This window comes from Nipponia nippon, unplaced genomic scaffold (genome assembly GCF_047370975.1).
Source record: "Nipponia nippon isolate SJK-2023a ecotype South Korea unplaced genomic scaffold, ASM4737097v1 scaffold_4, whole genome shotgun sequence".
Taxonomy (NCBI): domain Eukaryota; kingdom Metazoa; phylum Chordata; class Aves; order Pelecaniformes; family Threskiornithidae; genus Nipponia; species Nipponia nippon.
Genome location: NW_028262358.1, coordinates 40,145,021 through 40,157,613, shown reverse-complemented (window position 1 = coordinate 40,157,613; position 12,593 = coordinate 40,145,021). Strand labels below are relative to the sequence as shown.

Genomic DNA, 12,593 nt, shown 5'->3' with positions numbered 1-12,593 from the left:
ACGTCCCCAGTTGTTACCTGCAAGGTTTTGGCAAGCAATTCATTCTTTAGGCCTCTAGAGACTTCTGGAGAGGTTTTCATCAGTTCCTGTCTTCCTCTGCTGCCCCTGCTGGTAGAAATAGGTGAAAGTATTGCAGCAAATTTACAGCAAAATATCATCCAAACTTATTAGAAAATTTAATCCAATTTCAGCTGAAAGACAAATGAGGGATCATTTCAATAATGTCAAAATGGTTTAACTTACCATTTCTGAAACACACTTTTGTTTTTTCAGACTGAGTTCACAGATGACTAGCACCACTTACAGGGCGGGGGCAGTTAGAAAGGTAGTAGGTCTAAATATCCATTGGTCTTGGAAAGAACAATTTTATAGCCTACCGATTTGAAGCAATCTCCCAGGAGAGGTGACACTATGGTTCCAGTCCCTGCTTCAGTTAATGTTAATCAATACAAAGTTGAATAGGTGGTCACATTGCAGTAGTCTATGCTGTGTTTTTATTGCACTGCCCTGAGAGACTGGAAAACTGCATTTGTGTCCCTGTTCTGAATTGAGAAGTCTCAAACATCCTGGAGGAAAGTCCTGACCATTGAGCTGTGGGGACTGTGTGCATCACCCCGACCTTTTTCATCGCCTATGTAAGTGACATCTCTGTCGGCTTGTGAATCTGGCTCCTTGTTTCCAAACTTGGTTTGCCATTATTAAAAACAGCAAATGGCAACATTTTTCCTTTGAGTTTTATCTGAAATATTTTTTCTGCATGCACCAGAAGTCAGGGAAAAAAGTTCGGAGTGGGAATCTTTTTCCTTCATTCTGAACTACGAGGAGACTGAAAAATCCATTATTAGGACAGCACCATCTGCTGATTCTTCTGCGTTATTCGCTTTGTACGATGTATGGGGGAGCTGAAGGCGAAGATGACTATTTTTTTTTTTTTTATTTTGCTCAGAGGAAGTGACATATCGCACTTTGTTACGTCCTTCATATAAAGAAAGGAGGAGATAGAAAGACAGGGTTGGCAATCCATGCAGTTGCATCTTAGGATTTTTTAGTTGCATATGATATTTCAGTATCAATAAAAGATAATGCTTTAGAACTCTGCCATTCTTCAGAGCATTTGCTACTTTGAGTTATTTGCAACACGGCTAAAGTCACAAGCTGTCCTTTGAATTTATAAGTGATGCTGCTTCTTAAAGTTATGACAGTTGGTTTTGTTTTTTCCTAAGGTGATTTGATTGCAGTATGCGTATTTACCTTTACCCTACCTTTTTTTAAGAAGAAGGAAAAAAAAAAAAAAGTAGTGAAAATGAGAAGAGGTATGAGACTCAAAAATAGAAATTATTTTGGGTTGTAGAATGTGTGTGAGGAGATCACTGAGAAGCACAGAGGACTGTAGCAGCAAATTAAAAGTGTGCACATCTAGGAAGCAAGTCTGGTGAAAGAATATGACTGGGGCAGGGAAGCAGAGTGAGTTGGAAAGAAAGTTCTCTAAGAGTAGCTGTGAGTAAACACATTTGTGTTCTCATTAGGGAATGTGCATGTATTTATGTTTGGTTAATTAAGGTGGAATGAATAGGCACAAAGTGGAGGTGATTACACCGGGTAAGGACAAAACGGGGACAGCTTGTCCACCATCCTTCTCCATTCTGGACAGATAAGATCAAATAGAATCCTTTAAAAGTCTTAGACTGGCAAATGGGAGACTAACATCCCTGCGAAGCAGTAGTGGAAGTTGTGTGGGAGGGATTGGTGTGGGGTTTTCTTCTTTCTCTTTCTTTCCCCTCACCCCTCCCCAGACCTTCTGAAGTTGAGTTGCCTTCAGGTGGAAAGGAATGAGGAGGTAACATAGTGAACATCCCAGCAGCAGAGAATAATTGTTGCCTTTGTGGAAGTGATACTACATTTCTTTAAATGTTGCTTTGATCCCTTTCTTCTGGCCCATGCGTATATTTGAATTAGGCATTGCTTTTAAAGAATTTATTTTCAGTTTGTAGTAAGTCTATAATGCTCTGATGTAACTTTGAAAATTACCGTATTGACATCTAAACATTTTCTTTCGTAACAGTGGAAAATTGGCAAGATAAGAAACTATGCCCTTATATAGGAGTATGATAGATCCTTTACTTCTAGGTTTTGAAAGTGTTGACGTAGACTTTCTTGGGATTTTAGAGAGAATGGGAGAAGAATATAAAACCAGCAACTGCAGTTTAACTGTATTTAGTAGCACATATATTTACAACATAAATATTTATACGTAGCAAAATCTTGATCCAAATATAATCGAATCTAGAAGGCACTGCATATTTCAAAGTTAATGACTATATAGAGCATTCAGATCCACCTTTTTATATAAAAACATTTACCATATGTAGTCTTAAAATATCTGTAAATTAAAATATGTTGCATTTAAATGACCTCTAGAGGGCACCAAAAGATCTAATTGCAGACCCTGGGCTATGGATTCTTCAAGCTACAGATCGTGTTGTCTGTATAATCTAACAGGTGTGTGGAGAAATGCGCTATCAGTTGAATCAAACCAAAATGAAGAAGGATGAGGCAGAAAAGGAGCTCAGAGAGTACAGAACAAAAACTATAAGGGAGCTTGAAATTAAGGACCAGGTAAGAGATAATACTGCTATAACTTTGCAGTTATTAGAAACCTAAGTAGAGTTATTTCGGAAGATGGAATGATTCGTTTTTCTAATAGTGGTCATTTATTACTGTTAAATCGTTTCTAAATTAATGGCAACAAGCCAGCTATTGCTGTTAAATAAATACCTCTTGGTTATCTTATTCTTGTTTTCAGCCCTGGTATGTTCAGTTTTACAATAATACTCATCCCATGCTTTCATATAGAATTATTCTATCATATGTATTCATGCAACATACTTAAATTGTATGTACTGTATACATATGTTTATACACTTTTTCTCACAAATAAATCCACACATAATTACATATACATGCAGCCTGACAAAGCATTAAAGACTCTAAGTATAACCTAACTATACCAAAAATGAAAATCATTTATATTCCAGTTTCTTTAAAGATTCAAGGTTAATGAATGCTGGGATTCATAGAAAAGTTTAAAAAAAAACAAAAAAAAACAAAAAAACAAACAACAAAAAAACCCCAGAAAAACAACAACAACAAAAAACCTTCTAGAAAAAATAACTTTATAAAAATTCCATTAGGCATGAATTGTTGATTATCTAAAACTGTGTTTTATAATAATACAAAACCCAGTATATGCCTTACAGGTAGTCTGAGAAAACATCCCATGCAGTAAGAAAGATTATTAGAGTAACCTGCGACATACTTGGCAAACAGCTTGAAGAGGTGTAATCTGAATCTTTTGAAGTGCCCCTTTTGTTGAGGTTCTATCCATTTTTCTCTAGGTATTCAAACTTCCAGTTGTTCCTTGATAAGTTGTGATTTGCACATGAGAGTGGATGTCTTCTGTATACATAGATGTATAAGATGCACACGAGGATAATTTTTTTATATGCATTTTGTTATTAGAGCAGCCTATCCAACAGGTTTTAAATAATTCTTTTTCTTGTAAATAACTGAAAAAAAAAAAACGGTCCCTGTGTGAGAATATCTGTAAGGAAAAATGCAGTATTTCTAAAATTACATTTTTATTTACCAGTTCCCCAAAATCTTCATGTAGGACAGTAAGTTTATTAACTTAATAGAGTACGAGCTTATGCTGGAAGCAATCTTAATTCAAATTATAATAAAAAGATATGTAAAATCCACAAGAGAAGTTTATTAGATAAAATAACTCTTCAATATGTATAGAAAATCATACAGCGCAGAAAAACAGGGGCCTTAAAGTATTTTGTTTTCAGGGTTGGCTTTTTTTTTTTTAACTCCTGCATCCTTTAGGCCTAAGGACACTTTAAAAAACAAAAGCCAGGCTTGTCGTCTGTGTCTTGACAGATATCACAGATAAGAGAGTTGGCATAATCTTGGCATACAAATAAAACAGGATGTGTTTAATAAGATATTTGAAGAAGTATCTTGGATTTTTAAATCCTGTTCTCCAACTTGCTTCAGGATTGCCTTTTGAACAAATTGCAAAATTTAACAAAATATTTTAACCTCATGTATCGACATACTGGTATTTTATTCAGTGTGGGAATGAATACACCAAAATGTGGTGATTTATAATTTGATATAATTAAAGTGAAGTGATGGGAGGGGGAGTTCCTATCAGCAAAGGTTATTAGAATAATTCAGTAATTACGTAAAGTAATTATATTGTTCAAGTATGATTGTTGGTTCCTTAAAAAAAGGAAGACAAACTATTTTGAAATTCTCAGGAACAGCATCTAGCAGCTGTTTTATAGCTGTGACTCTAGTAACCAAGGAAGTTCTGTATCGGTCCTAATATTATTTAATATGTTAAAAGGCAACCAAAAATGTTGTGTGTATGTTTTGGGGTTTTGCTTTTTTTGCCTTTTTTTTTTTTTTTTTTTTTTTGTAAATCAAATTTTAACAAAAGTTAGTAAGTCATTACAAATTATTTCATTTAAATGAAATGAAAACAGCTCAATCACGTCTAGCTTTGTATTTAAAGAAAAACCTAAAATGTTTCATCTTACGTGGCGCTGAATAGCAAACAGTAATTGTTCTTTGGTCTCTCAGCCATGACCTGACCTTCTGGCTAAGGGAGAGAGAGTTGATACCTTCCTTGGCCACCATCTGTTCATAATAAATACATATTTATTTTTTAAAAGTAGAGAGACAATAGTGTACGAAAATTTTCATGCTATTCTATATTAAACGGTGCATTTTTCTGTTTTAAAAGGAAAGAATTGTGTTTCAGACTGTCTTTTGATATATTGAAAGTGAGTCTACTGTTTCTTGAGGTACGATTGTATTTTTAATTGTGCTGTGGAAAAATTTTAGTTTTGAAGATGTATTTTAGTTTATATGTAGTGACTTTTAAAAAGGGATTGAAGTTATTCAGCTGTGCCAGAATAGGCAGAAATCCCCATATGTAAAATTTAGGATCATCAGATACGTGTATGTCAGTAAATACAGATATGTATTGATCATACACTGATATTTATAAAGTTCTTAAAAACTGAATTGTATCATTTAGGAAAATTAAAGGGAGTATATATCTTTGGTCTTATTCTCTTTTATTCTAATCTCTTTTCCTATCTTTATTAGTCAGTTAAGACTAATAACAAATATTGGTTCCTTGGTGTGACTACGTGTTATTAATATCTGACATGAGTATTTCTTAGGAAAAAATGAAGAAGCACTGAGCAATGTTACCATTTAAATTGAGTAAGTGTTTTGTAATATCATCCATCGTGAGCCTGATTAACATTAGGATTATGGAGGGAATGGGGGGAAAGACATATACCACACAGTTTCTCTACACAAAAACTGCATCTGTTCATCTGGCCCAGTATGTTGTAAAGTAGCATAACCTAGTGCCCTCTCTTTTTCTCGCTCAGCTCTCCCGTTGTGGATGTAGCTGTGCTGAAATAACAGTGCCTTACTTAATACTTTTCCTTCTTAGGAACAAGCTTTATAAGTTATACTGGTATAATGCCTTCATGGCAGTAAACTCTGTCCACACTAGGGGTTGTACTAGCACAGCTATATCAGAGAAAAGTCACGCCCTAACCTAAATAGCTGTTATCAGAACAAAAATTGTGTGGCATATTTGACACAGCAGGACTTCACTTTTATAATACTTTTTCTGTGAATTTGGAAGCACTGCGTGGCATAATTTGTGCATTTCTAATAGAAATCATACTTCTGACACACTATGAAATCGTTTCCTCAGATTAGCATCACTTGCTCTTTTCTGCTCTGCATTATAAAAATAAAAATGAAGTACACTGTTAATCATTTGCTTTCTGTTTGTCTGTAAATCATTTTTATTTGGTTTATAAAATCTTGCAAGCTTCAGCATGTAGAAGTGAAAACAGCTTTGTAGTATTGGTTTATGCAGTCCCAGCCAATTTGGGCGTCATCCTTATTAGGTAGCTCTTACCAGTAGCATTGCAGCACTGGGAGTTGTGGTCTCCTTGTAATAAAGCAATAGGACATGTTAAATCCAACTTCAGAAACTAACTGAAGCTTTTAAATTTTATTTTACCATGTTTCGAAGAATTGGATAAATACTTTGGTTTAGAAATAAATCCAAGCTGGTAATCTTAACCTGTAAAAAGCTATTCTTTTAATACTGTCTTTAAAATCGGGCAAACGTAGTTTGAAGCAAAGGACTACAGAATTCTGTTACCTACCTTGTAGGTGACAGAACGAAAAGCTCCAGAAATGTTATACCAAAACCCACAGATTTTTATGAGTTGCCTGTATGGAAGTTCATAAGCCCAAATAAGAAGAAGTTGGAGAGTCACTGATATGCACAAGCTATGCAAGTGGAAAGAGCGACACATGAAAGCATTTTTGTGTAGTATGACAGAACCTAAATGATATCTCTGTACACTATAGACTGACAATTTTGCAGACAAATAAAAATCTGGCAAAATTGCAGTCCAAAAGCATTTTGCCAAACGGTATTTTGGGAATGTTTATCTCATCTGTGATAAATCCGTGATTTATAGTAACCTAATTTAGACATTTTAAGTGGAGAGGTTACTGACTCTGTCTTCATCAGAAATAATGCAGGACAAGAATTTGCACGTATATTCTGGCAATGCTGCAGAGTGTCTGATGCAAGACCAATACAGCCTTCTGAAGACACTGATTCACTGAAATGTCTTTTTATGAATAGGTATCAGCCTTCCATGAGATACAAGATTTTTCACAAGCTGGGACATTCAGGATATCACCAGATGTTTTGAAACTTAGAAAAATTGCAAGTTTCAATAACGCTGGTGAAGATGGGTTAGGATTATATTATATTATATTATTATCTGTATTCTTGTAACAGTCCTATACCTAAGATATTGTGACCTCGTTAGTTAAAAAGATGCTCTGGAAGTTCTATTTTGAAAAGAAATTCTGTTATATCAGTAAACATACTTGAATACTATTTGGCAGGGAGGAAAAGCCCCAAACCTAGCAGACAGCTTGAAACTCTTAGCATCAAATTTTCTTACCTGGTCCGATCTTGAGTATAATGGCCTTAAAAGTAGCAAAACCAAATTGCTTTTGGACAAGAAAGCACTAAGAAAATGTGATAACCTTTTCTGTAACTGAACTCTTTTTAATGTATCATTTTCAGTTTGGGGCATTCAATGCACTAATTTGAAAATGGGTAAGTAAGGATGGAGTAAAATGATAGTACTTTGTCTTGCTTTGATATGAATTTTCTGACCCATTCAGGAGGAACGTAATTCTTTTTTATAACTGAACTTACTAGCTCATTTCAAGATTTTTGATCTACAACCCTGCAATATATAACAAAAGAAATGTTTAATTACAATTATGATATGGCTGCTGCTGCTCTGCTATGGCTTTCCTCTGTCAGCCATCCATTCCTCGAGGATCAGTGGTATGAGCAGCCTTCATTAAATTCTTTGTCATGTTTCCATAAGAAAAAACCCTGGGACTGGGATTCTCAGGAGTAGAATTTTCTGTACTGATTGGTCTGCATTTTCTGTACTGGTCTGCTTCCCCTAAGCAGCTGTCCTGCTAAGAGGAATGACCCAGTTGGTAATCAGGATTTTGTTGTTCATAGGTGTAGTTGGCCCATGTAACATTGCTCCATGTTCTGTCATCTGGAAAGCGAAAATCATTTATGTGCACTAAACATTATTCAAAGTAGGAAAAGAAAGTAGGAAAAGAATTGCATAGCTCTTGGTATAGTGTGTACATGCGTTATATTTAAAGAAATGCTTATTTTCTGTTGTTTTTTTTTCCTTAGACTAGAAAAGTGGTTGCTTTATCAATAGTCATTGTGCCAACAATCAGAAGAAAAAGGGGGTAAAAGTCTCTGACTATCACTTGTCAGTTGTTACCGCATAGGTTTTCTTTCCAGCTATTCCTTAATGCTGTCCAGGAAAAAAGAGCCAATCCCACATCAGTAATCTCAAATATGTGTTTGAAAGGATAAAAAGAATAAGTTTTTTGTTCTCTCCTGTTTTTCTATAATGAAGTAGGAGTAATCTTCCCCTTCCTTTTTTCTATACGCATCCCTCCTTTTCTGAAATTCCTTTATCAGCAAGCAAACCATCTATTTTGCACCACCCCATTCTCTCCCATGCCCCTGTCCCCCCCTCAGTGCAATCCATTAAAAAAAAAAAAAAAGAAGAAAAATCTTGTTCCACTGTGGAACAAAATCACTTTCTTATTTCTGCTGGTGGCTGCCGAGCTAATCTCCAGTACTGCAATGTTGTCTGTTAAAATGTGACTGTAGTAATCTCCATGGGTTTGTAAGTTTTGTTCCTGAATAGTATTGCAGTTCAAATATTTTGGCAAATTAAAAGCAAATATTTTCAGGGAAATAATGAGGTAAAATCCTTGTATAACATGTTTCAGCTATTCGCTCTTGTCTGTTTCCCAGGGTATTTATCCACAGTATCCATGTTGCTCTTTGAGAGTTTGCACAAGGACAGACACTTAAGATTATTGCTTAATTAAAAAATTGTGTGTGTGTGTATTCATAAATATACATTAGCAACATTAATTTTTTTCTTGCCCCAGCTAACAATTACAGGTAGAAAGGTTTGCTTCAACAGGATGTGTGCATCCCCCTCCATGCTATTCCAAGGAAGTTCTTCCAGCGCCCCTGCTCTTCCTAGCAAACTGCAGCATCCTGTCTCTATTAATTTTCAATCTATTTGGAAGCAGAGGGTTTGTGGCTGCTGACTTTTGCTTAGGTAATGGCTCTCGTCTTGAGGCTCTGCCTTTTAGTGGAGCGCATGGGGTGCCACAGTACTGCCAGGTGCCGTTACATTTCTTTGCAGTAGAAGTGACAAAGTGGTCACAAAACTAATTCTCTTTGAGGAATTCGGGGGTCCCATCAGATCAGGCTAGAATAATAGCCACCCAACAAATTACAGCCTGCATTGCTTATCTAGGTTGTGTCTTCACTTGTCCCTCTGGTCTTCAGAGGTCAACTGATTTGTGAGCCAGCCATAGGGAAAACCCTTCAAAGGATCTGTGGGTGTTTATTTGGGGTTACTTGTCTTCTTGCTTTTCTCTTCACATGAGTTGCCTTTCATGTCATGGAAGGTTTTCACATTTCTGTTTTGGGCTAAATGATTTGTAGACTTTGCAGTTGTCTTATGGTTTTTGTGAAGTGACTTCTTTGAAAGAGGTGGTCTTTGTGGACTCTTTTAAGCCTTGTGTACATTGTACTTCTTACTATTTTTGTGTGTTCTCATAGCTTTATAATAAATCTACTTGCAGAAAGGAGATTTCCCCTTTAAAACCCCATGTAGTTTTCATAACTGCTTTGTATCCTCATTCTGATTTGAATGGGAAGCAGCAGTAATTCATAGAGAGTGCGAAAGGGAGAAAAACATTGTTGGGACATGGTGGGTGTTAACCTCGTGATGGCCCTAACTCTCTTTACAAAGTTGGATAGTTCTTCAGGTGCAATATGCTATGTCAGATGGCCATGCCTGGGAGGTCTGAGGTTTAGAGACCACTCAGAACCTAAAGTTGCTTGATTGATATCAGGATTAGGCTAGAAATGACTGCAAGTGACCCCTGCTGCCTATGGACTGATAGTCATCTTTCCAAGTAAAATACCTCAATCTCGCTACAAAACCTGCCTTGTTTTGTTGGGGTTTTTTAATTAAAAAATAATTTTAAAAATTGTGTTATAGTAGGGTATGATTGTTCTGTCCCTGATTAATTAGTATATTAATAAGTAAAGAAGGCAACATGGATTGAGATCAGTGTTAAACAGAGCAAAAATTTCCTGTCACTTATATATAATGTTTAAGTGTACATGAATGGCTGTACTGGTGGCACCTCTTAGAAAGACCTTGATTATAGCCTCATTCCTGTGCACTGTCACTGATTTCATTGCTTTGAAGGGCTACTTTAGTAAATGAAACTAAGCATGTGAGCATCAGGGCCTGTAAAATTTTACTGTGGATTAATTTGAAGCGTATGGGTTTTTATAGATGTTGATTGCTTTTTGGGGATGTACCTGCAAATACCAACCACCATAGTAATTATATGTAATTTTGTATTACTTTATATTTGTTCTTGTATTTTAAATTCTATTTTATGCCCCTTTAATCTTTTAATGATGGTAGGGAATGAAATATGAAATAAAAAGAAAGTACTGTAAATTCACAAAAATATTTTCCCGTCCAGAATTATTTTACTACAGAATCTGTGCAATGATATAGTCAGTGCAGGTTATATTTATTATATATATATTTACAGGTTATATTCTGTATATATCAGGTGTATTTTCTTACCTGATGTGTGAGCATACTGGTACAACAGTGAATGTTGTAAATCACTTATTAATTCATTTGGTTTTAGCAGGTTTTTGATTTTGTTAGAAGTCGTCTAAAGTTGTTCTTGCATTTACTGCAGAGTATGAGTTATTTTATCACTGCTTAATCATTCTCATTTGTTTAAAAAAAAAAAAAAGCGTTTGTCTTTTCTGTCAGTTTGCTGCTGTTTAAAATTCTGTGAAAAACATCTGCCAGTTTGGAATTTAAAGTTGCATTTTTCTGCATACAATAGAATCAGCATCAGTATGAAAAGAATTAAACAATTATTTTAATCTTTAATTTGGCTTGTTTTGAATGAAATTATTATTTCATTTTATCAGAATTTGTAGAGATAAGGAGATGTCTAGTTAATTAAACAGCACATTTTTACAACATACATAAGTATTGTTAGGTGAAGATAATTTCAGATAATTTATGAAGAGGATATTTGAAGATTGAGACAGTGTTCGAGAAATCATCTTTTATGTTTTCCAGTAAGTTGCATTTTTGTCACTGAAGGAGCATCTCCAGTGTGTTCACCTAAAAATGCATTGTGAAAATCAGAAGGTAATTTGTAAACTCATCATAAACTAATGAATGAGAAGTGAAACACTCACTCTAAGTGTTTCAAGAAAAAAAAAAGTAGAAGGGTCCTATATGCTTCAAAGTGGAAAACTTAAAATATAAAAGGTGGTTGGTGGTAATACTGAAAAAAGAATTATTGATATAGAATAAAATTTTGCTGCAGTGATATTTCACCAGTGCTTTAATTTTTGTTCAGTGAAGCTTCTTTCTTGTAACTGAATTGGATATGCATGTGGACTGGTGTTAATGTGTTTCAACTTACTAATAATGATGATTGCCTTACTGAGGTTTAGCATGCCATCTTTCAATGGCAAAGTGCCTGTTGATATATTTGGGAGTTTAGGCAAGTGCAGTGCATGACAGATTAAATAGTACTTCTAAAATTATGTGCAGAAGTAATAAGAATATTAAAGTTGTGGAGTTAAGCACCAGAAGTTGCCTGTTCCAACCTTAATGTAGTCTTGTTGTACATATACATTATGATAATTCTGTTCCTTGTTATACTGAAAATCTGTTTCAGATTTTCTTAAACGCAAGATTGTCATCTGTCTTTTTGCAGTTCTGTGCTCCATCTCTTGTCTCTCACATACATTGAAAAGTTAAGTACCTTGAAGAAATACTCTCTGGTCATGTTGTAAAAAGCTGTATCACAAGTGATAGGCACTGAGGGATCAAATTAACGCTGCATGAGAAGCAGAGTTGTCAGCAAAATACTTTAGTTGGTGGTTTGTTTCTGTTTCTCTCGCTACAATTACGCTGGGGCCCAGATAGCAGCTGCAGAACTGCTTGCAGCTTCCCAGTAGAAGAAATGGGAACTAAAAGTAACATGAAAACTAGTTTGAGTCTGAGTAGCTTTGGAAAGATGCTGCCTGATAAGGTTCCCTGCAGGAACAGTGAAGAAGATTCATTGGTTCTGTAATTTCTCTATATTTTAAATGGTGATTATACTGTGATGACTTAGTGATGGACTGGACTTAACATATTTCAGGATAGAGTGTATACATTTGTGAGACTATTACTGTGTGTAGGAGAGGGGAGCAGGTTGGTTTTTATTGTATAAACTAGCCTCAAGTTCTGAGGCTTCATATGTTTCAAACTATTATCTGAGTTTTTAAACCAAAGTAACATGTAGCATTCACAGCATGGGCTGTGTATTTTCAGTGTGATGATGCGTGGCTCCTACCAAATTATTTTCAATGAACGTTTTCTGGTGTTTCAAAAAGAAGAATTTGGTTGATATCCCTAAACATACCTGGATTAGATGCTTCTGGTTTCTGAATTGCTGTTAGCGTGTTCCCTTGGGCAGCATTTTTCTGCCATCCCATTCTCATGAGGTTGTCTGCTGTTTCTGCCATGGTCATTGCCAGAATTCTTGTGTAGAATTCCTACTCTTCATACAGCTCACGCCGTGAGTACCCCTAAATATTGGTATTTTAAGAATTTTTTTTATATATATCTATATCTATATATACACCTACACACATGCACAAACACACACGTACATTTGTGTGTGTGTGTGTAAAGGAGCTGATTCTGAATTTTGGAATTACTGATGAAAGTAGCAGAAGTAAAATTTTTCTTCAAAACCTATGTTTGCTTTCTTGATACTTTTTA

General features: G+C 35.3%; 1 protein-coding gene across 10 annotated transcripts in view; it reads left to right on the top strand.

Moving 5' to 3' along the window:
* The window catches only part of SDCCAG8 (SHH signaling and ciliogenesis regulator SDCCAG8), a 116,240-nt gene that overhangs the window by 30,114 nt on the left and 73,533 nt on the right, over positions 1 to 12,593 (top strand). For all 10 annotated transcript variants that reach the window (XR_015708183.1, XR_015708182.1, XM_087774499.1 and 7 more), the window contains exon 12: positions 2,500 to 2,616. Coding sequence is in view for 8 of the 10 variants with exons in the window: in XM_087774499.1 (XP_087630625.1) it covers positions 2,500 to 2,616 (117 nt within the window). In the remaining 2 variants the exon portion in view is untranslated. The remainder of the gene's footprint in view (positions 1 to 2,499; positions 2,617 to 12,593) is intronic.